At 35.3% G+C, this 24,687-nt stretch overlaps 1 protein-coding gene across 1 annotated transcript; it reads right to left on the reverse strand.

The window, feature by feature from the left end:
- Window positions 1–1,614: 1,614 nt before the first annotated feature.
- On the reverse strand, window positions 1,615–23,691 carry LOC123538508 (uncharacterized). The gene is made up of 9 exons (XM_045322662.2): window positions 23,549–23,691; window positions 18,261–18,342; window positions 17,425–17,590; window positions 17,077–17,098; window positions 16,613–16,787; window positions 15,709–15,861; window positions 11,596–11,781; window positions 2,475–2,593; window positions 1,615–1,937 (listed from the first exon to the last, which is right to left on the reverse strand). Exons 2-9 carry the CDS (start codon window positions 18,340–18,342, stop codon window positions 1,758–1,760), a joined length of 1,083 nt encoding a protein of 360 aa, XP_045178597.2. The 5' UTR covers window positions 23,549–23,691; the 3' UTR covers window positions 1,615–1,757.
- Window positions 23,692–24,687: the final 996 nt, after the last annotated feature.

A 24,687-nucleotide genomic window follows, 5' to 3' on the forward strand; every position in this document is an offset into this window, starting at 1 on the left:
GAATCTTAGTAGAGGGCACTATACAATCCTACATGCCAAATATCCGAGCATTTAGACATAGAGAGTTTTGAATAAAGGTTTTGTTATATTAGGCTGTGTAAGAATGTAACCCCCAGAGGGAGTTCTGACTGCAGCGGCACGAGTTAAAAGACACGGTAGAAACCGCTACACAATGCTACTTGTCAAGTATCTAAATCTTCAGGGCTTGAGAGTTTAGACAAGAATACCTCTTTATTCATTTAACGGTGACGGAGTCATTGACCAAGTGAGGTGATTAAGTGGACAACCAGGCATTCCAAATATTCAAGCTAAGGGTATTATGGCTGTAGGCAAGAAGATGTAAGCGTTTTCTACAAAATTTAATGTCCATTCTCTAGCGTTTCGACAAGAATTATGAAGTCTCTTTAAGGTTGTGCAAAGTGAACCTCGTGTAGGGGCTAATTTTGATCCCAGCGGCATCATTCGAACAAACTTGGTGAAAGACCGTTATACAATGCTGCAGACCAAATATCACCGCTTTGGGCTCTGTAGATTTGGGAGAAAACTTTACAATTTTCCCTTTTTCTTGTCATGACAACCAGACTTCTGCTAATGTAATTATTGAGTAAGTTTGGTAGAAAACCACACAAGAAACATTCCCGTGAAGTTAGAATGAAATTGGCCTAGTGATTTTAAGAGTAAGAGATGTCGTTTGAAGCAATTGTTGACGGACGGTTGGACATCCAACAATTCTAAAATATCACAATGAACACCGTGTTCAGGAAAAAGATGTGGACTACACAATGTACATATGTAATAATACTGATGAGTCTAAAATGGGAGTATTGTCACAGAATTGTGTAGAATCCGTAGTTGTTGAGAGTACACAAGGTACAGATGTTCAAGTTAAAAAATGGGCAAAACTTAAAACAGAATTGGACATAAAAATCCAACCATGCGCATGTCAATATCATGCACGGGATTTATATCACGTTTCATTTCAATTGAACGGAAACTGAGGAGTAGAGTACACAAAGGATAGATGTATAAACAAGAAAGTGGCGAATGGACTGAATTGCAATCAAGTCAGCGTTGCGATGGACATTCAGTTAGCATCAACTGTTGATACAGCCAAGTTTTAAGCAGTTGACTTACATACAGCGAGTTTAACTTAAAGTCTCTAATGATTACTTTCATAGGCTGAATATTGCTGAATAAGGTCCATATTACCGTACAAATCAATAAGTTGAAAAATGGGCATAATTTTGGAACCTATGCATTACATGTAGATATAACAGAACAAGTGTGTGAAGTTTCAAACCATTTCCATCAGTGTTTACTGAGATACCATCTTGCATATAAAACCTTAACCAAATATTTCTAAGCAGAAAAAGGGGCATAATTTTGTAAAAAAGCAAAATAAAGTTAGGGAACCTGTGCAATGTAAGTAAGTTTATCACAGTTAATAACTATTTGAAGTTTCGATCCATTCCCACCAGTGGTTACTGAGATACCTGCTTACATTAAAAAAACTTAACCAAATCGGGACGCCGACGTAGACGCTGACGCCGACGTCAACACAGGGGTGAGTCCAATAGCTCTACCTTTTCTGTGAAAAGTCGAGAAAAAAACACGTTATAGTCACAAATATTTATTAATACTATACATAACAATTAACAATATCAAGAACTAAACAAATCTAGTATTATAATGCTGGTAAATAATGTGGTATTATATGAATTTACTTGACGTAAATAACGTTCAGTTTCTGTAAATATCTAAATGTTCCATTTTTCGATAAGTTCCTGTGCTATCTCGTCGGCGGTAGTTTGTGGCGATTGCATCTTGTATCTGTAGTTACTCGGGTACCTCACCACTCCATTGGGAGTTTTGGCAGTGACATAAACTCCTCCCACGCTGAAGTCGGTAAGGCTGATATCAGACTGGTCGAATTCGATCTGAAAAAAAAGAACAGTTTCAATTTGCATTACTAAGCATTGGTTTGTCGATTTTCACTTTGTTGCCTGTTTCAGTGAATTACCGAAATAGAGAAATATATCTGTTATTCACACTTTTCAATGGTGAAAAAAAAAACGTTATAAAATGGGTAACCTTAGTCGAATCATGAAATAAATAGAATTCTGTTTTGTTTTACATGTAAGATCAAAATATCTTTCACTCATAAACACCATACCGTTGACAGACTTCCGTAAGCGTGATTGATATAAGCTCATTGTTTTGTATTATAATGGTATTAAAGAATATTTCACATGCGGCTCGTATACCAAATGATATATCCGTACTTGAACTACAGATATATAACGTTTTATTGCGCTTTGTCAGTTTCAAATACGAAAAATCAATGTTCAAAGGTCAGCGGATTTAAAGAACGTTTCAGTGAAAGTACGATACGCAGCTTGAAGAAAAAAAATTCTGGAACTGGGGTCCGCTTTCCGGAGACTAAATGGTTTAAAGAATGCGTTAGTCTGACTGACCTTGGAGACGATAGGCGTTGTTCCTTGTAGAGGGTTTCCGTTGGCATTGAAGAGGGCTTGCATGTTGGTCATCACCTCAGACATTGCTGCTTGGTCAAGTAACATCTGATCGCCACACACTGAAAAGCGTTACATACATGTATACATTTGATGTAAGCTGTGATACCATTTAAGCAATATCCCAAGTCACATAACTTCACATGTTACGTCCTGAAATTATGTTTTGAGTTGGAAAAAAATTAAAACTTTATCTATTAACAATAGATGCACGGGGGAGGAAGTGTCACACGAAGGATGGAGTTCTTCTGATAACCTGTCATGTTTTCTTCTGATAACTGTTACGGAGTTCGTCTGATTTCTGAATGACGTGCCAAGGAATCGTAGAAAAAAATGGTAATTATTTATCTTTAAATAGAGAGAATAGGGGGTAAAACTAAAGTTTGATGATCAAGGTTGCCTGATGTCTTGTGCTATGCGTCAGAAAAAAACTGTTTAGTCTAATAATCAGTCCAACTACTTTTAAAAGAAGACATTTTGAGTAAAATATCGAAATCGTTTGCTCATTCATACATATTATTCTTCTTATTCACGTTCTTAATCCGCAGCACATGCAATAGAATAATTTTAGTGCAAAGTTGCAAACATATACCACTTTCTAACAATTTTATGCCCGATTTTTCAAATGTTACGGAATTCCGGTGATAACTCTGAAGATGTCACAGAGTACTTATGATAATTTTTGTTACTGCTAGGGTGTTTCTTGAGCTATGTTAAGATACTTTTTAGGTAATTTTATGATTTAAAAAGGGTGTTAACGATGTTCTAACGTAATATATTTATCCAAGGCACAGTATTGTGGTGATATAATGTACGGTATGAGTCTTTTGTAAAGTTTAAAACTATATGCAGTATAATGACATATATAGTAAAATACGAATAGATAATAAATGCAGTAAATTGTATTTTTTCGTTCTATCAATGGATGTGCTAATGTTCGTGAACAACGATTTATTGGTTTCCGTTTTGATTGATCACTGAATTGAAATCAAATCCGTTATCTTTAATTTAGGGTACATCTATTTGCTGCATTTGCAGAGGCTGTCTGTTTCTGAACTGGTTGATCGGATTAATGATAAAAAATAATGCTATATAGTATGATTTACCATGATAATTATAACTTTACCATCATAATTTTTTAAATCCTTCATATAGTTGACACTGAAAAAGTACAGTCACAATGCGACACTACACAACACAGAGAGCGAGCTACCGCTTCATGTGTTATCAGTTGACATGAGTCATATAATGCTATAGCATATTTACCACTGATTTGAGGCAGATAACCGACATGTTCGTAATGTGACTGGCGTTAATACTGCAGTATTGTCATTACATCTTACAGAATGCATATATTTTTCGATGCGCTGAATACTGCGTACCAAATAGGGGGTTGTCATCCTCATACGTGCATATACTATTTGTCATATAGAATATCATAATTAGTGAATAATGTGAATTTTAAAGTGCTATCAAAATGCTATAAGATGAATAGAATGGCATTTTAGAGTTTTGCTGGAAATATTATAAAGTAAGAGGATTCTGCACTTTCTTACAATAGTATCCACAATGTAATTTCCAAGCCAATTAATTAAGAAATAATAAATATGTCCCTATATTTTATCAGTTAATAAAATATGGACAGGAGTTCGGATGCGTAATAATTAAATCACGAGTGCGTAGCACGAGTGATTTAATATTCGCATCCGAACGACTGCCCATATTTTATTAACTGATAAAATTATTGGAACATATTTATTATTTCGATTCTAACCACGCAAATTCTGCGCATTTTACAGCACTACATTTTAGCTCAATATGTCATTCGGCTGGCCATATGCTATTACAAAAACCTCCCACGAATGGAAAGCGTTGCATAAACACGCTTTCTCAGTAAGGGGGTGCATTAGACATAAGCTAAGGACATAAAAATTGGTAACTTTTAAAACTTTAATGAACAATAAAACCTAAAACTATGATCATTTAACTACCTAAATCTAATGGGGTTTGAACATAGCTGAACTCGTTATTTCATATCAACTAGTTACAAAATGCCACCAATATATGTTTTATAACGCATGGAAATGTCCGTTATCATGTGCAAATATCCTCTTGTAACTTCACTGTAGCATAGGAAATTCACATTAAGGATGTATATCTGGACATGAGCCGTAGTTGGGTCATGTGGCTTGTCAGAAAAGTAAGAATAATGACAAAAAAAATATTTTCAAGGCTTTAGAAATTAACTTAACTCTCTACTTGTTTAATATGTAGTTTGACTTATCCAAATTCTCGTGAATATGTGTTTTTTATTTCCTAGTTAAACCTGTATATAAACTTCAATCAGAAGAAAATGTCATATAATATGATAGATTAATTATTTCCCCTATAGAAAAAGTATATATTGAATGGTATCATAGTATAATTTGAAGTGTAGCTGCTATTTCTGTAAAACAGTTAAATGGTAACGAACATTTTCACATGAAAACATATTTTACACCTAAGAAAATGAAAATATATACACAAACTTGTTTTACACTAATACATTTCCTGTTGCAAAAACGATGAAAGCAAACTATCTAAATACATTTTACTCAATTGATCGATGTCTCGAACATGGCCGTATGTAATAATCTGGATATGATTGAAATGTAAAATCAAAGTTTTGAACATTTAACCGATAAACGACGTAAGAACTATTCAAATGTCAATTAAACAACTCTGAACTTATTACTAATGAACATTCAAAACAAAAACTACATGTCCGCAGTATCTTCTGAAGATATAAATCTCATCCAAGAGAGCTCAGTGAATTTAAAATGTTCGTTACTGATATATTTTCAATGTAAACTTTCATGTCATATTGATTAAAAAACTTTATTTGCTACTCAGTTGTAACAGATAGGTATACCATAATGTATTCAAGCGGGTAGATACAGAATTTAACCATATATATTGTACTGGTGTGGAAATATTCATTTTTTTTGGTAACGAACGTTTCAAATGAAACATATGTCTTCATCGCTGAAAAAACAGTGCTTCAACACGCGTTATGTCGTTTAAATCAATTGACAGCATGCGTTTTGATTTTCCAATTGTCTGAGGAGCGGACACTTTACACAGAATATCCTTTCTTTCGACCCATATGATATCAGGCCTGTGTGGCCACTGGAAAGACTTCTTCTTCTGCTCCAGAAATGATATTTCAAAAGTGTTGTCTTCAGGGTCTGTATTGATCACTTGACCAATGTACCACTTATCAAGGTATATGGCGGCAACGAAGTCCGTCTTCTTAATTTCTGTTTTATTTTCAGGAATTTCAGGACTTGGAAGTGGCGTCTGAATCTCACTCTGCTGGTTATGTTTTTCTTCAGTGCTTTCAGCCATGGCAGAATGTTTCAATACTGAGTTTGCTGCCAGACCAATTGTTTCATTTCTCCATGAATCACATGCAGAACTTGAAGAGGCAATACAAGTTTCACAGTAGCAACTTGTTTCACGCACAGCTACAATGGAATTACCCTTGCCTTTGGCTGCATGTAGCTTCATTGTACCACTGATGGGTTTCAGTTTCTGTTCTGCTAACGTGACAGCTTTCTCTTGGCAGCTTTCACTGGAAACGAAAATAAACTTAACAATTTTCATTGTGCAGTGAATCGACTGTGTCCAACAGTAAAAGTCGGTTGGGTCTTGAATGGCGACCTTGCCTGTTTTTACTGCATCATCAGCCATGCGCTTAACCGTCCACCGAGTCCATCGCACGGCCCCTTGCCGTGACCGGCTTCCCAATAGTTCCAAGTTGCAGCAATTCCGTAAGTGTCGACATGGTTTGCTACGGCATGGAAAATTACTTTATTCCGATTTTGGGAAGTAGGTCCATCTGTCCAATAGTGAATGTTATATCCGGATTCAGACCCTTGACCTCTTGAATAAGTTTGTCAATAATCGTAAGTACTGTTGATGCATTATGACCCATCTCGTCGGATATAACAACAATGCTTTTGTGAAGTATTTCATTTGAGTCTTCCAATTTGTAATAAATTACAATAGGATGAAGGGTGACGCTTGTCTGATTCCAGTAAGCTGACTGGATTTCTTGAACTGATTTACATGAATAATTTTCACTGAAGTCCATATGCACTATACAGTGATTTGCTGGTAAGTTCTCTTTCAGGCGTTTCATTCCGTTATATTGTTTCTGAATTCTCTTTACATGACCTTCAAACTCATTTGTCTGTGTCTTGATATGCTCCAGAAACTCAGCCTTAGTCATTTCAGAGTCAACAATTTTCATAACTGACTTTGTCTGGTCTTTTACGTCAATCTGTACACGTTTCCACTGTCCGATGACAATTTTCTCAGATGTTACTTTGTTTTCAATTTCCTGTACTATTTCACTTTTACGTTCTAGCATCTTCTCTCCATTAACAGGTGTGTCGACATTCTCCCGTTTAACTGCTTTTAGGGTCAGGGACATGTTCTGGTGCTTAGTGCATAGACACGTATCTCTCGTGATAAGCGAGGTAAGAACTATGTGCTGCGGGCGGATTCTGCAAAAAGATGCCAACGACAATTTTATACCTGCATTTTCACTGATGAATTTGTCGTATAATGTTGTCAGGTAATCAGTTAACACTCTTTTTTGTGTTTTATGACCACTTTTTGGCTTAACATAATCTGATTTTCCGGGCATATTCCGACTGTTATCATCCCTCTCAAAGAAAGCTATCACTTTTTCTCTGTGCTTAGCTACTTCTCTTGAACGGCTGAGGCGCTTTATACTCAATCCCTTTGTGTTGACCTTTGCCATTGTGTTTCTACTCATACCAGTTTTTGCACCAAACTTTCTGAGAAATTTGTATTTCTTTACAATGTCTCCGACTACTAGATTTTGGAGTGTTTTGTTATGGGTGCTTTACGTGCAGATGACTTTATCTCGTCGCAGACTGCGTTTGCAAACACTAGCTCTTTCTGTACAACAGAGCTCTGTTTTGGAGTGAGTTTAATGTCATGGATAAGCTTCGCCGCTTTTGATCTTGGAGTACTTGGACTGTGACACGCTTTTCTCTTCTCCCTTTGAATTGCCCGCATAGTGCTTCTGTACTTGCGTTTCAAATTATCAAACTTCTCTTTCATTGCTTTGACCTCTTTCTTAGCTTTATCCAGCTCCTTCGATATTCGCATTCTTGGTCCATTTGCTCTTTGGGGAAAGTTAATTCTGACTACCATTCTATTTTGACTTGCAGAAGCAGCACTTTCGTAGCCACTGGTATTAGATGGCTCGGCTTGATCCTCCGCCTGATTTAGGTTGTTTTGTAATAAAGCCACTGCGTTTTCTTTCCTCTTCTGACGATAACGTTTCAAATAGGCTCTATTCTTCTTATTACGCTCTTCTCTTTTTTTCTTTGAAAGCTGACCATTTGGGACATATGTGCTTCTTCTTCTTTCCCTTTCCTTAGCGAGGTACTGTTCATTACTTTTCTCCTTCAACCTCTGCCTGTAGGCTTTTTGTATTTCTGCCCTTGACTTTGCCATATCTGCAAAGCAAATGTAAAAATAAGTGATTGAAACAATTTGAAATGTTCGTTACCTTGACTTGAAATGTTCGTTACCATATTTTAGAGACAGGTTACCTACCATTGTTAATATGATATACAAGCATTGAAATACAATTAAAGTTGGCAAGTATTTGTGCACGAAAAATGAATAATAAAGAGCCATACAGTTTTTTAAATCTTAACAAATTATGTAAATGAAGTTTGGATGGTTTCAACGAGCACATTATTCAGAAATCACGTAATTATAAAGCGTTTGTTCGATATCATAGTTTTAACAAATGACATTAATTGAAGGTTTCACGTCTACTTATGACAGTTTTGAACAAAACTGTTTTATTTTAACAGCAGATTGTCGCATAACTAAACATTATTTTATAAACAAAAGAGTATAGTCAAAGTGACGTGTTCGTTACCGTTCGGTAACGAACAAGTCTTATCCTTTGTGGCCATAGACAACTGTATGCATACATATGAAAAGTTAAACATGTATGCTATATGAATTATTAATGTTTTACACATTTTATAAAATAATCACCAAACAGTTCAAAAGAATACGGAAGATGATATATGCATTCAAAAACATGCCACTTTACCTTCAATTCTTGGACGAAATATTTCCTCTTCAAACTAGTATGACCTCGCCAAAGTCCACCATATTTGTTAGTGACATAAACAGTGTAATTTACGTCATACAATTAGATGACGTCAGAGCAATATTGACAGAGCTAGCATGCGCTAAATTTAGTTTTGAATTTTCGGTATCGAATATGTCAGTAACGGAGTCTTACCATTCATAGGAAATCTATGTGTATTTCAAAAGCAAACCTTTCTGAAAAATATTGTATTGCCCTATTTACACCTAAGTGTTGTACCCAACAGATAAATCTCCATACGAAACCAACTTAATTGTTTATAATGTTTTTATAAGGGATCACGAACATGTCTTTTACAAGTCGAATCGTCAACATATTCGGTTTCTAACATCTATAGTGCCTGCATAGGGTAGTAAACATCGTTAAACATGCATTCAAAGCACAAAACATTGTTGTTAGCCTTTTAAAATATGTTTTACTGATTAAAATCTGTAGTATTCGAAACTTTATTTTCATCTTTTTGTTTGGTAACGAATATGTTTTTCAAAATGATGAGTTTTCTAGTCATAGAAAAACGAACCGTGGTGTCATTAAAAACGCCCATGCAGATAAAGGTTGTGTGATAATATATTTTACTAGGGTAACTATTTTAAAATAAAGAAAAAAGTAGAGCATACACCTGTGTTTTTAAATATGAATAATAAAGAGAAATTTTAGACTCTTAACTGGCGACAGTAACGTACATGTCAAAATTGCTCTTTTAGAACATTTTTCTTCGTGGTATAGACATTTATGCAGAAATTTGAATTATAGCAGCGTAGACAGTATAAGGCTGTATATATTGGCATTATCCAGATCTACCCAAAGGTTGTATAAGCAAAACAAGTCAGCAGCGACCCAGATGCACCTGCTTACTGAGAATGCGTGTAAACGGAATTTTCCGATATTCATTAAATTTTAATTAAAGTATTAAGTTGTGAAAATGCTATTTTCAATAATATCTAAGGTCATATATAGAAATCAGATGTAAATACTTTATTTAAACCTTATATATATGCAGTTTCTTAAAATAGTACACGTCACTACATGATGGCACTGAAACATACACGCCAGAACATTGCGGCATATAAACACGTAAACACTTGAGTCTGGAAGATTGGAACATGAATTATAATTTTATTTTAGTAATGTCAAAGTAGAATCTAGTTGACATTCATGGTGCTTACAGCGCAGAAATTGTAAACTACGTACATGACCAGATATATGCACTGATGTTGAGGTTGAAACTTACCGGGCTGAAACATTTTCTTACGGTAAAAATATAAACAAATTCATCAGTTAGAAATTGTTTGTTTCAGAAAATTTGATGTACATTTTATTACAACTGCTTAGCACTGAAAACGTCGAGTATTTAGTCGGCATATAACGGAAGCAGAATAGAATCTCACAGTCATGTTACAATCGTAGGGTAGAATGGAACAGCTATATTTTATCGTAGATTCATGTATAGGCGATTTCGCTATATGTTTATATAGCAACTGCTGCGGATCGTGTTAGAAATGAAAATAAGAGTATATTTCTGTAACTGTTTAACACTGTACATCATTTATGTGCAATTTGTATTTAAAAAATTAACCATAGTTAGCCAGATCATCATTATTAGCGTACACAGTCCCTTTAAAAGTAACATCTAGTCAGAATAACAAATATAACACTAAAAACTTATCATTGGAACTCAAAAACACACATACCGTACATTATATAACCACAATACTGTGCCTTGGATACATATATTACGTTAGAACATCGTTAACACCCTTTTTAAATAATAAAATTAGCTAAAAAGTATCTTAACATAGCTCAAGAAACACCCTGGCAGTAATAAAAGTTATCATAAGAACTCTGCGACATCTTCAGAGTTATCACCAGAATTCCGTAACATTTGAAAAATCGGGCATAAAATTGTTAGAAAGTGGTATATGTTGCAACTTTGCACTAAAATTATTCTATTGCATGTGCTGCGGATGAAGAACGTGAATAAGAATAATATGTATGAATGAGCAAACGATTTCGATATTTTACTCAAAATGTCTTCTTTTCAAAGTAGTGGGGCTGATTATTAGACTAAACAGTTTTTTTCTGACGCATAGCACAACCTTGATCATCAAACTTTAGTTTTACACCCCATTCTCTCTATTTAAAGATAAATAATTACCATTTTTTCCTACGATTCCTTGGCACGTCATTCAGAAATCAGACGAACTCCGTAACAGTTATCAGAAGAAAACATGACAGGTTATCAGAAGAACTCCATCCTTCGTGTGACACTTCCTCCCCCGTGAGATGTATATCTCAAACATTTGTCGTGGAGTAAAATAATTGTTTCGAATTCAGAACGCGAAAGAAATATATCACCATGGCGCATCTGAACGGATTCTAACACGATTTCAAAGATATTTATCTAAATCCACGACGACATCGAACACAAATATTTGTTTTGTACGGCTCTCTTTTTCCAACGCGCCACTAAATTACATTTGGCGCTATGACGTAATTGTGACATACAAACAGCGATTGTGTTGCATAAGTTTCTGTCTAACAGGAAAATAAATCGGGTCGTGTTAAAACCTATTCTCATGGCGCGATGAGGTGCATAGAACTATACATTAAAATTGAGTTTCGTTTGGACATTTATAAAGTAACTCGATATGAAGGCATGAACATTTTGGATATGTTTATAACATTCTCCAGACAATCCGACAAAAAAAAACACTACATCTATAGCCGTATATTCGATCCTGGAAGGAAAGTTGTCAGTTTTTCCTTAAGACAAATAAATGTTAACTCTGGTAAGGCTGAACATGTTTTTCACTAGACTAGACTTTTCACTATAAAACAAATGAATTTTCTTACCTCCACCTATCAAAGCTGTTTGGTCCCCAAGGAAAGGCGTGCATTCACTACACTGCTCCATACACTGTCTGGTTTCTGGGTCAAGTTCCTCCACTCGTTTGGCCATGTAACGATGCCTAATCGTCTTGAGTTTGCGTGCCGTCATGGCCTGTGGTCCAACGTCACGACGACGACGGCCAAACACACCTAAAATAATCACATGTACGCTTATTACAGTAGCACAAAATAGCCCACATGCTGATATCAATACTCAGCAAGTTTAATGGAGAAAAACGTTTTTCAGAAATCTAATGTGTTGGAATGAAATCTATGAATTTTTCGTAAGGTGGATCAATTGCGAATGTCACATTATTCTACAGGAAATGCTCATTTGACATACTTATTTTGGTCGACGTAAGGTGGAGAAAACTTTCGAATAACACCAAGCGCGTTATTGTTTTAAGGTACTTCCGCAAATTGAAATTAGAAATTCATGTGAAAAATCAGAATCCTTGAAACAGCTTTCGAAATGCAAGGACACAAAAAATATACGATAAAACTTGAAAAGATATCTGTAGGTAAACTTGCGAGCATGAAAGCTACGTTGAACCCTTTATCCACAGTGCTTTGGAAGAAAATGAGTGAATATTTTTGGTGCAAAATTTTAGTATCGTATGCATCCTAAATTGCTATAAAGTATTTATTTTCAAATCAAAGAAATGCCAAAATAGTGCATACGAGCGCTATTTTCTCAAGAAAATGTTGTTAAAAATTCTAATGCGCAAAACACGTGCACAGTTTTTCTAAAATATTTCGCCGCCATGTTCATTTCAAGAAATAAAATATATGATTGCTCTTTTACCTCAGATTTCCTTACTGAAATATATATGCCTCCTTATCAATGGTTAGATATATCCATTTAGTATAGTTTTGCACTGCCCGATCTCCTTAATCTGTTACCGATCCTTAAATTTAAAGAATAAACGCAATGTGTAATGATAGTTTTTCGCTTTACACACCTCTCTTGGACACGAAAGGCGTTTCACTTAAAATTTGTAAGCATCCACTGACAAAATATTGATGAAAGATCGGGACTTTTTCTAAAAACAAGTTCAATTTCGATCATTTTCAAAAACTGGAAATATTGCAAATTGTGTTGAATTTATAAATAAAACGAAAATCCCCCAAATAAGCCATTTTAGAACTTTTTCGGGAACTATACGTTTCAGTCGAACAACGCATTTCAAGATGACACAAAACTGATTTCTCTTTGTAAACAATGTCAAAGTTCACCTGAGGAACATTGCTGGAAAAGTAAAAGTGCTTACTTGTTTCAGTTTTACGTCCTGTAGAAAACAATCAACTTTCAACTTTAAATGCATATATGTTCTATAATTATTCCAATATAAAAAACCGTCCGATCTTTTCCGTGAGAAATAAAACGAAGCATTTAACTATTTGTTTACACTTCAACCATGTGAATATAAAGGCATGTACTATCACGAGACTCCCGTGCATTTTGAACCTCGTGGTGAATAAACTGAATTTACTTTAAAGTATGGTGTCTCCGCTGTGCCAGTTTTTTTGTTAATTTCAGAGAACATACAATAAAGAAGTGTTTATGAGATTATGCATATGTACGAATATTTACTAGTTTACTTTATATTAACGACGATAGAAAACAAGTGTGCACTCGGCAAACAGCAAGTCTATTATTTTCAGGTGTATATATACTGAACACTGATCCCAATGTTCGTAATTTTCAGATAAAGAAGTCGTTATCCTTGGTTTTTGTAGACAGTCTTAGTACTGGACCGCTGCTTCCGCTGTCATCATCGCAGTGACTACTAATGTAAAGTCAGTGTCCATTTCTATGCCGGAATTTCAACATATATTTATTGTAGGGATAATACACGCTTTTTGTGTGTGTATTAACGTCTGCAGAAGCCCGCGGGATTGTTTGTGACCGAGACCGAAGGTCGCTATTCTTGTATAAAAATATATTTCACGACGATTTATGTATTGTTTTCATATATGATGACTTGATGATTCCGGTACATTTTTACTAACCATTCCAGTTGTTCTTGGAAACGGTAAACATGTTTTAAATATCCGTATCCAGGGCCCGGAAATAAACATCACTATCAAAAGCACATCCTGAAGGTTTTTAAGCGATTTTTTATCTCTCATTATTACAATATAAAATTACCAATAATTTTTCATATCAGTTCACAATTTGGTGGACTCGATCACAACTTCAAGAATAATAACTTTACATTCGAGTTATATTGGAGTACGGATGAGTACGAACGTAGTGTCATGTTTCCAAGCTGTTTATATAATTTCTTCGAGAAATTAGATAAAAACATACTGACTGATACTTATCAAAATCATAAATATAATACCTAAAAACAAAGAATCGTACAGGTAAACACGCAATTCTTTAAAATTTTGGATCGCTGCAAATCTTGTTCACATTAAGTCTGAGACTTCTCTTACAATTTTAGGCAGTTTGGTACACCATACATAGAAAAAATCATTGTCCGCACATTGCACTACTTTTATGTATGCTGAAAATAGCAATATGTACAGATTTATTTTCGTTTTAATACATGAGGTGGTCCGATGTGAAAACAAATTTTGTACTAAGTTTAGTTCTATTCGGTAAGACAATTCTATGCACTAATTGATACTTTGATCTAACTTTTGCCATTCATGAATTTCTAATAAAGTATTTTGAAAGGATTTATAAATCTAACCAAAAATTTGGAAAAATACAGGTAAATATTTTCTTTGTTTATTTCCAAATTTTAGTTTTACTTTTTATACAGCTTCTTTTACTTCAGATCTTGCAAACTGAGCTGTTTTTGTACTCTGGAACAGCTGCATTTGAAAGTTTTTTTTCACTATATTTTCACACCTCAAAGGTCACTCTAAATTCAAGATGGCGGAAGTACCTCAAAAATGTTCAACAGTTAACATATCTTCTAATGCAACATTTTATATACTGTTCGTCAAAAGTTCATTCCATGTGTAAAGCCCTGCTCCGCGGCTATTCAAATTCTATTGTGTGTATGCAACCCATGATTACAATAGGTAACATTCAACGGCCACGCGCCACATTTTAACACGCAAAACCACATATTTATATAGAACTTTATATCAAATAGACTATTTTGACAGGCGTCACTGTTCATAGTCAGGATTTTCATGCTTTTTCAGTGACAGTTTAAGGTTAATAGGTAGGACTGGAGCAGGTCTTTAAGTGGTTTTCGAAGAACAGGTAGATCTGTTAGTATACAATTGTACGGATACTCAGGCGAGGATGTGAGGATGTATGGTTTTGCTTTATCGAAGTGTATACTATTACTAGAGCAACGGTATAAAACTGCTTCAAAACCTGAGGGATAAGTTTTGCAAGTAAAATGTTGGTAATATATTAAACAAAATATCCGAACATATTTTAAATCCATTCCATGTTTTAACTCAAAAAATGCACAAAGACGTGTAGTAGTTTTTTGTAATCGATGGAATTGGGATGGGGAAATGACATACTTATTGACTTTTATAATCGCAAGCTCTCATTCTGGATAAAATGAACATTTTTATGTTCGTGGCATTTAGGTTTTGTTATCAGTACCATTCGTTATGTTTATAAACAATGCAGGTGTGTCCTTTTATTTCTCTTTAGAAATTTTTAAGATCGTAAATTGAGAAAAAAGTCTTGATTCAACAAATGCGCGTTTTTGTATGATAAAGGCAAAAAGTGTTGTGTTAGAAATTTTGTTCAGCAAATGAACTGGCTAACCTTTACTTTAATAATACAAGAGCTCGTAGAACACGAAATGCCGTATAGTAATCTATTGTCGTTTTCCTGTGTTGAAATGAAGGCAAAATTGTGAAAATGTCAATACATAATTGGTTATACAGTAAGAGAGCATCGAGTGCTTGACGCTTCTGAAGTTCATTTGAATGGTCAACGATATCGTTTGTTGTATTGTCTAGTATAGAATATATTGCACACAAAATACGAAATACTTTGTACAATTCTAGATGTTAAAAATAAAAAATTTACCCTTCGTAAAACCTGTAACGTACTAGAACATAAATGGAAACTTGTAATTAAGTACTTACTTGACAATCCGCTCTTAAAGGTATTGCCAAAATCACTTAATCCGGAGCCAAGTGTTGTGCCAAAACTGCTCAGTCCACTGCCCATCGAACTGCCCAAACTACTAAATGTATGCTTTATGCTATTGAACCCGCTGGAGAAGGCGTTGCCGATACCTGAAACATTGTTTTTATGCGATTAGCTTGTTCACAATGCCACAAGGTGCTTTCAGAATTTCAATAGTAAAGCTACACCCAAGATGCCTCCTAATAATTAGGACAAGTGAATATTTGGAAGCAGCTCGTTAGCAACGTGTTAAGGTAATCTAAAAACACTAGCATACGCACACATGAAAAGATGTAAAATAGGCTTAAACTACATGTACACATTAATGAAAATCTTGTACAAGAGTGCTAAGACGGCCCCCATATATGACTTCTATTTAAGCCATGCTTTACACGAAGAAAATTTTGAGTAAGTTTTCCTTAGGAAGTTATATGTACAAACTGACCTATCGAGACCCTCACCCAATCGCCCATTTTCATGATAACAGATGTATTATCTAGCAATAACAATTTTGCTTCTCTAGATGGTAAGTCTTTGAAAACATCTACCATTTTGGATTTTGGAATGGAATACTTATTTCAAAATGTAGCTTTTAAAAGTATTTGCCTATCTTGTGAATAAATCTTTTATACTTATTCTGGGCGTAACACTATACGTGTTAAGATAAAAGTCTTAATTCTATATCAACTGGCTGTCCCTATGTAAATTTGCCACTGCTAAACCGAGCATGTGAAGATATTTGAGACATCCTTACTAAGTAGGATCTAGACAGAACGTACTGATGTGAGTCGGGATTAAAGTTCGATGTATGGAACAGGTTTTTATATAAATTAAATTCTTTATCATAGCTATTTTACATACCACCGAAAAAATTCTTCATGTCATCAAAGCCCTTCCAATTCACAAAGCTATTTGCGGCACCTCCAAACCAGTCACCGATGTCTCCGAAGAAACCTCCAATGTCCTGCCAGCCCTGCCAGTCGACGAAACTATTGCCAGCTCCCTTGAACCAGCCACCCATCTCGCCAAGTCCACCCTGTAATAATTCATGAACGAGTGTTACTGAGAAAGAGCAGTATATAATGATTCGAATAAATAAATAATCAAACACTGCCCGATCTTAATATAATTCCGTCAAACTTTGGCAGTGACGAACACAAAAAGTATACCAGGTATGGAATATGAACACAGTTGTTGATAATATTTACTCAAGAAATTCTGAATTCGCAAGTGGATTAAGATGTACAAGTTTAACTACCGAACTGTGGCGTTAAAAGTGAATTCGAGATTATGGAAAACAAATCAAAATCTAATTGTAGTCTTACCATGATCCAGTCTCCAAAATCGCTGTAAAAATAAAATAAAAATTTAATTGGCAGTTTCTTTACAAGTGAATGTGAAATTAGAATGAATAATAATAAATAATGTCCAGATTCAACATTCTGTTCAATATTTAGTCAAAGTCATTTAATAGAACGGTTTACGATCTCGCCCACTCTGACACCCACATACGAACCAACGTTAACTTTAAGGAGTGCGCTCGGAATTTAGGTTTAACCATAAGCGGTTCTATGTACATCAAAACAACTACTTTGTTGTACTTTGAAAATCAGACAAATTACATTATTAAAAGGCATGCGCGTCATAAACTGAAACAGTGTACGATAACGTACCCTTGACAATGGCTACTGGCGCACGTTTTACAGGATTCTTGCGCTACCGTGATCTGACCTCTGCAACGGTCCATGCTCTGATTCTGTTGCGCAATGAGGGGCTGCAGTAGCTGGTACTCTGCATCTAAATGAGCCATGATGGATCCGTAGATTGCAGACTGGAACCCTGTAATCAAACATTGAAAATATTGAAAAATTATTAGTAACGGAATCAGATTCAGAATCTTTAACTATAAAATACATAATTGCGTAAAACGGATATAAAGATATAATTGCCAGAAACGTGTTATAATGATAACCCGATATTATCTGAAGGGCCTCTTCGTACGGCTATTCTGGTTGAACTAAACATGATATGATAAGAGAGCAACGTGTGTTTTCTCATGGCCTCATACAACCTCCACCTAGTTGTTAGAACTAAACTACATTGGTTATATGTGACGTAAAAATATTTGCCCATTTCAGTCGCCATGAGTCCCGACAATTGCGTGCCACGAATATTGAAAAAAAGTGATCGCGTATTTTGAACCATACCAAAGTCACTTTTTCCCAAAATTATTTATTGCAGATTACTTCCACATAATTCAAGTGTGTCTAAAGTTGTTGTTCGAACTAGACTAGTATTACCCCGTACATGAGCACGGTTTTAACTCTACATATGGGGATACAGTACAAGAATCTCGTTATCCGGGTTGTATTGGGTCATTGTCAAATATTTCAAACATCCTATTCTTGTTTGTAACCATTTTCGTTTATCTTTTAAATTACTGTAGGGTTTGACTCATACGCAAAACCGTAGTTATTTTTTTAATCTGGTGCCAGTGATTTATATTTACCCTCTAAGGCTTCCGTATCTAATTCATTTGCATCAACAAATGAAGACATCACAAGGATAGCACATACAAAGTATGACAGCATCTGAAAATATAAAAATACATATTTAGAATTGGCAAACATTTAAGACTAGCTACAGAATAACTGTTCTTTACATTTACATTTCTATGATGGTAATTATACACGATTTGCATGAATAATAATTGTTATAAAAACTGATTATCCCCACCAGGGTTTCTTTTTTTTTCAATTCATTGCGTGATGTGAGAAATTCCAAGAGGTGGACCACATTCATTTTATTGAGATCAACACTAAAAGACCCAGTACAACATAGTGACCTTTTTCCTCCCACATGAACTTCGTGAAAATCATTCCGATAGTACTGTTATAATAAAGCTATACTAAAGATGACAGGCGGAAAATTAAGGCCCTCCTGAATTAGCGTGTAACCAGTATTTCATCTGCAAATGTCAGTCAATTAATTAGATAGTTTTATTAACCTACAAGGTGACTGTAAGGCAGTTTCTGTACATTGTCAGGGGCAATAATCTAAAAGGTTGCTGATTAAATGGAGTATAGCCAGTCATAACATTTAAGAAAAGGTTATTATTCTAGCGTATAACTTTTGAGCTATGGCTCACATGAAACTATTTCAAGGGCATAACTCTGTGAAATAGCGCTAAGATCCAAGAAAAAACAAGTGTGCGGCAAATTATAATATTAACTCATGCAAGGTTTAACGTGAAATTTATCATACTTTGACTTTTAGCCTTTAGGTGAGAAAGTGCCTTTCTGCTATTTCTCTGGGGCCATGTAAACTAACATCAGTGAGCCAGCCAACATTCAGTGCCAGGTACATGATTAAGATATAGCAGTCCCTTTTATATTAACTTTTCATGCAGCGCACACAGGGGCGAAATCATCTATTTCTACTATACAGGAGCCTACCAAACATAAGGAGAAACAAAAAATAAGTTTGAGTATATCATAAAACTAGCCTAGACTTTCAATCAGACATATGTTATTTACGTAGTTTAGCCGCGCAATAAAATGTGCTTTTCCTAAAACCAGCGGCCATCTTGGTATAGGGGGCCGGACCACAGAAATTAAAGTGAGAGGACGCAAGCATTCTGAAATGACTCAGCATGTTAACCAATTTGTATCCACTAAATTTCTTAGCGTATGTGCTGCTGTGAAACAAGGTGAAAGAATGAGATTTATGTTAATTTCCATGGGCAAAATACTTATTAATTAGTTGCTGGCTAGATGAAATCAGAGTCTGCAAATTATATATGCTAATTTTAAAACTGCATCAAGGTTTAAAGAGACAGATTCAAATTACCTATAATCACGTAAGCGTGGCACAACGGCAAAAATGTGCCATTTTTGCAAAACCTGAATAGAGCAGCGCACAGTAAAGACTCTGCAAGGTTACCTTTTATATCAAATAACTTTTGATATATTCCTGCAGAAATCAACTTGTCGAATGACAGGGGAGTTCGGTGGACGGGGAAAAAACCAATAAACAAGTACAGGTCAAGTTTAGGCAAAAATACCTTAGTCACCAATGCCGTCCTATACATTTACATTGAAATATAGCATCATCTAAAGGATAAATACCAAAGCGCCAAGAATGCTCACTTTTATATTATGAATATTCAGTTTAAAAAAGATGACCAGTACCACGTATATCAACATACTATTGCTAAATGTATTACAAATGATTTTTCCTATCAAATACAAAAAAAAAAAAATAGGATGAGAGTCAAAACCGATATTGCAAATGGACCTTATTGCACGATTGCAACGTGCTGCCCATGGAAATGTCAACGTCTACAAAAACGTGTTTTGTCAGTTTTCTTATACCTTTGGTGAAAGGAAAAACACATTAAATTTCAAATCTGTGCTGTAATAAATTGCCACGACTTAGTGAAACTCAGTGAATTGAAGCATTAACAATGCTTCAACAGGGTGATAACGTTATTTACGTGAGCAGAACGTTTGGGTGCCAAGGTAAAGTCATAATTCTTTTACACCTGCAATTTTGGCAAACTGGTCAAGCTGCTGTACGCCATAGATCCAGCAGACCTAGAGTGACAACCGCTACACAAAAATGGAATCAAATTCCTAGTGACGTCATTCTACTGTTACGTTAGGCCTATGCGTTGCCATAACAGTGCTTGAATAAATAGCAAAGGTAGTCACACACGATATTTAAACGAAATAATGTTTGTGGAAGAGGCAGCTTTTTTTATCATCTGACAAGAAAGATTTACAACTACCTTTTTTGACCCCTGTTGGCTTTGAATAGCTATTAATCCCCATAATTGTCAAAATTTTGAAAATAATCGAAACATCAAATTTGCCATAAACTGCACTAAATTTTGGTACCAAACATGACATACTTTTAGACAAAAATCTACTTCAGACAACATAATCTGCTTCAGTTAACGAAAACTCGAGTGCTCACTTTCTTTTGCGTTTGAGTATATATATATATATATTTATTTATTTTGTTGGGTTTAACCACAGGAGCCTGAAATTCTATCCAAAAGCCACAAAAAAGTCTGTATACATATGAAAAAAAGACCCCGCTTCTATGTAATAAAAACACCAGGAATGAAACGCATTCACATCCCACCCACCACGAGAAAACAAGAAAATTAAGTAAGCAGTGCTAGTGTTCTCGGGTGGCGTAATTATCTAAAGGCAACTAAAATATATGCGGGCCTGTGCTTACTGGTCGCTTCACCGTATTAACTAACACGAAATCAACGATTTCAACAACATTTCGTTCATCGTCCAAACCATTGCGTGACGTAACACCTTCATGTATATTTCTGGCTTTTGGATAGAATTTCAGGCTCCTGTGGTTTAACGTCGCACCGACACAATGTTAGGTCATATGGTGACTTTCTAGCCTTTGATGGTGGAGGAAGACCCAGGTGCCCCTCCGTGCATAATTTCATCATGAGCGGGCACCTGGGTAAACTAACGACCTCACGTAAGCCAGCTCACATTCAGTGCCCCGAGTACATGATTTGTATAGCGCCCTTTTCATGATTAACTTTTCATGCAGCCACACAGGGCGCGAAATTCATCCTATCCTACTAGTACAGACAGAGCGATCTGACCAGAGGGACAGAGTGAGATACAGCCCACAGAACAGATAATGTTTTAGATACAGAGGCCTGTCCGACAAACTTAGCCTAGCACTTTGCGAATAGACAGTCTGGTTCTTTAACGTACCCGGTGTATAGCACCGATACACGCGAAGCCGTCTTTCCTGGGAAGAACCAGTACAGGCCTCTTTGTTAGGTGGGAGACACTGAAGACCATTCAGAAATTTCAAGTGCCAAGACCGGGACTCTAACCCCGCACCTCTGGATTGACTCAAGCGCATTACCACTAGACCACCTGTCCACCTTAAACACATTGTCTTAGCCTTATGTATGTCGCTGACAATTTGAAACAAGGTAATTGTATATCAAGGTTTTAATGCAAATTATGTATAATTACTCATCATGGAAATGCAAAGGAATACAGTTATTCAAGTTTGATGTATTTGGCTTATGCTGTGATTAATATCTTTATAAGATTTTAGATAGTGGCCTAAATTTTAAAACCATGCATCTAAGTGTTTGAATGGACACAGACTTTCATATAACCATGATAAAAAACATCACGTAAAAGCTGTGGCACATAAACGCCAAAAATAAATTGGTGGATCACAACCTTTTTGCAAAACCAGTCAGACACGTCACAGCAGTTCCGTTGCCTGATAGAATTACCTTGTTTATAACATAACATATATTATTCTCTTGCAGAAAATCAACTTTTTGAATACAGGGAGTATTGGTGTACGTAATAAAACCAACAAACAAGGTACAGGTCAATTTAGGAAAAAATACCATTAATGCAACCAAGTGCCTGTGGCCTCTACATTTATAAATTGAAATAAGAGCCATCACTATAAGTGACAAATGCCCCCAAAGCATGCCCAAGAATGCTACAGTTATCTGCGCAAATATATATAAAAATTTAAAGAATAATGACCTTGACCCCCGAGAGACCCGTATCATGCACATAGCATATTCTCAGGCTAAAATAGTTATTTGCACAAAATGACATTTTAATCCATATATAAAATACAAAAAAAACTAGTGACTGCATGCAGAAAACCGATATTTCAAATTGTGACCTTGACCTTGACCCAAGAGATCCGGGTCATTGACGAGACACATCCCTGGGATTAAAAAACTTATTTCAAAATCCCCCCATGTGCACGAGTAATCGTACATTTTGTGACTTTGACCCGAGAGATCCGGGTCATAAGAGCGAAACATTTTCTTAATGTGGTTAACATTTACGTCAAATTATTTTCAAATTCCCATATGAATGATGAAGTTAAAGCCCGAACAAGAATTTACACGGACGTACGCACACACGGACGGTGCGATTTTGATATGCCCACTTTTGGGGGCATAAAGAATATATAATTTGTTATAAGTAATTTGTAAATTTACTTATTTTCTATAAACACAAGCATATTTTAGTCCCATCTCTATTGTGCAGTATTCTTGAATTGAATCGCCTTATCGAGACATATAATAATCCTTGGAAAAAGTATATTTGGTGCAGAGATAGTGCAGACAGGGCTATCAAATCGGAATAGCTGGTCCTTGGCGGTGTTACAGTCCGTTTGGTTAACAATATGGCGTTATATTTATGAGTTGTAATACACATTAACAAAAAATAAATGTAGTCTAGAAAAAAAAAACATAATTCGTAAAATCCTTGTATATTATAATGTATTTTTTTAGTTTAAAAACATGTACATTGCCTGTAGCTTTTCTTTATTTTTTAAATTAATAGATGCGTCAATTTAAGTATTTTCGACCTATGCGTACACGTGCTCTTGTTAAACAGTTAAAGATCATTTTCAAACCTAAATTAAGTACATATTTTCCCAATTATATATATTTCACAACCGTCTTCATTTGTAATTATTAATACTAGAAAGAATTTGAGCCGCACCATGAGAAAACCAACCGTGTATATGCGACCAGCATGGATCCGGACCAGTTCCTCTTTGAAAGAGGCTGGTCTGGATCCATGCTGGTCGCAAATGCACTAGGTTTTCTTATGGTGCGGCTCAATTTTGTTTACTAGAAGTGCAGCTGCTGCAAAACTAATGGCCTACATGTAGAAACCCCGGTGTTACAGATTTTTTAAAATAAAATAAGTTTTAAGCAGAACAAAACAACAGACAGAAATTGAAAATTCTTACCTTGATTTTGTTCCGTTCGTCTGTCAAGGGTATCAGTTGGGACTGGATATGGCGCACACACCGCGTGTTCTTCCTTATATAGTCGCTGTTTACAATTTCCCGCCAAACACTGGAGTAGTCCGTGCTATGCGTGCAGTTTATAGCGTTCCATACTTATTTGTTAAGACTAAGAAATTATTATGCAGTAAATTGTGTGTACATTGTTTATGTAAGCTACGGTACATTTGTTGTGTATTTATTGTCCCATAAGAATTTCCTTTATTGTCATTTTTTTTTCATTTTGAAATATAGCCAGTTGTATTGGTCGTTAATCAGGTAAGCCTTACAGTAGGTGTTATCAACAATACTGGAGTAGACTAATTAATTACGACGCGTGCATGCATCACACATCTTGCAATGCGTTCATTAAAGATACTCGCCCACAGTTTTGGTGAAATTTTTTAACATGTTCATTATAACCATATTTGACATAGGCTGTGAATAGGGCACTGACAAATGATAAAGTGGGTAAAAATAAAAGTTAGATATTGGTAAAAATGCTAGAAGAATGTAATTGTGTGCATTATTTCAAAAGCGTTGCAACGGTTTACTACCTTCTGCACAATATTTCAGTTGTTTAATAATATCTTGTAAAAATCTTATGTCAATAAGCTTGTAACAGTATTCACTTTTGGAGTAGTCACATTTTGTGGATTTTTGAGAGAATTATTTTTCGCTTAAAATGTGTCGATTAATTCCTTGTAGAATACGCCTTAATATGATCTTGTTTGCAATTAATTATCTATTCACGAAAAAAAAGTTAAAAGTATTGCAGCCAGTAGACAGTCTTGATAAGATCTAAACATATAATAATATTATATAAAAATATTTCTTTTATAGGACTTATACCACGTTTTACTCAACGGTAAGAACTTGTGGCCCGACCCATTTGCTAATTTTCTTGGCTGTACATGTACATTTTTTGTTTGTTATTATAAATGTAAATATTAATAAGCAATAAAATATATGATTAAACTCAACGGCTCTGAATCGAAGAAATCGACGCCATGTTTTCTCGCACTTTTGATTTTTTTTTTTTGCACACGACACGAACAGCTTCGCCACAGTGCAGTTCGCGCCAAATTTTAGTGACGGGTTTT

The sequence above is a fragment of the Mercenaria mercenaria genome, chromosome 18 (assembly GCF_021730395.1).
Source record: "Mercenaria mercenaria strain notata chromosome 18, MADL_Memer_1, whole genome shotgun sequence".
Lineage (NCBI taxonomy): Eukaryota > Metazoa > Mollusca > Bivalvia > Venerida > Veneridae > Mercenaria > Mercenaria mercenaria.

Coding starts and splice junctions, on each gene's coding strand:
- LOC123538508 (XM_045322662.2), bottom strand. CDS start 18,342: ATGCTGTCATACTTTGTATGTGCTATCCTTGTGATGTCTTCATTTGTT. Junction 15,862..16,612: donor CATGAAGAATTTTTTCGGTG/GTATGTAAAATA, acceptor ACAATGTTTCAG/GTATCGGCAACGCCTTCTCC. Junction 11,782..15,708: donor CTTTAAGAGCGGATTGTCAA/GTAAGTACTTAA, acceptor TGATTATTTTAG/GTGTGTTTGGCCGTCGTCGT.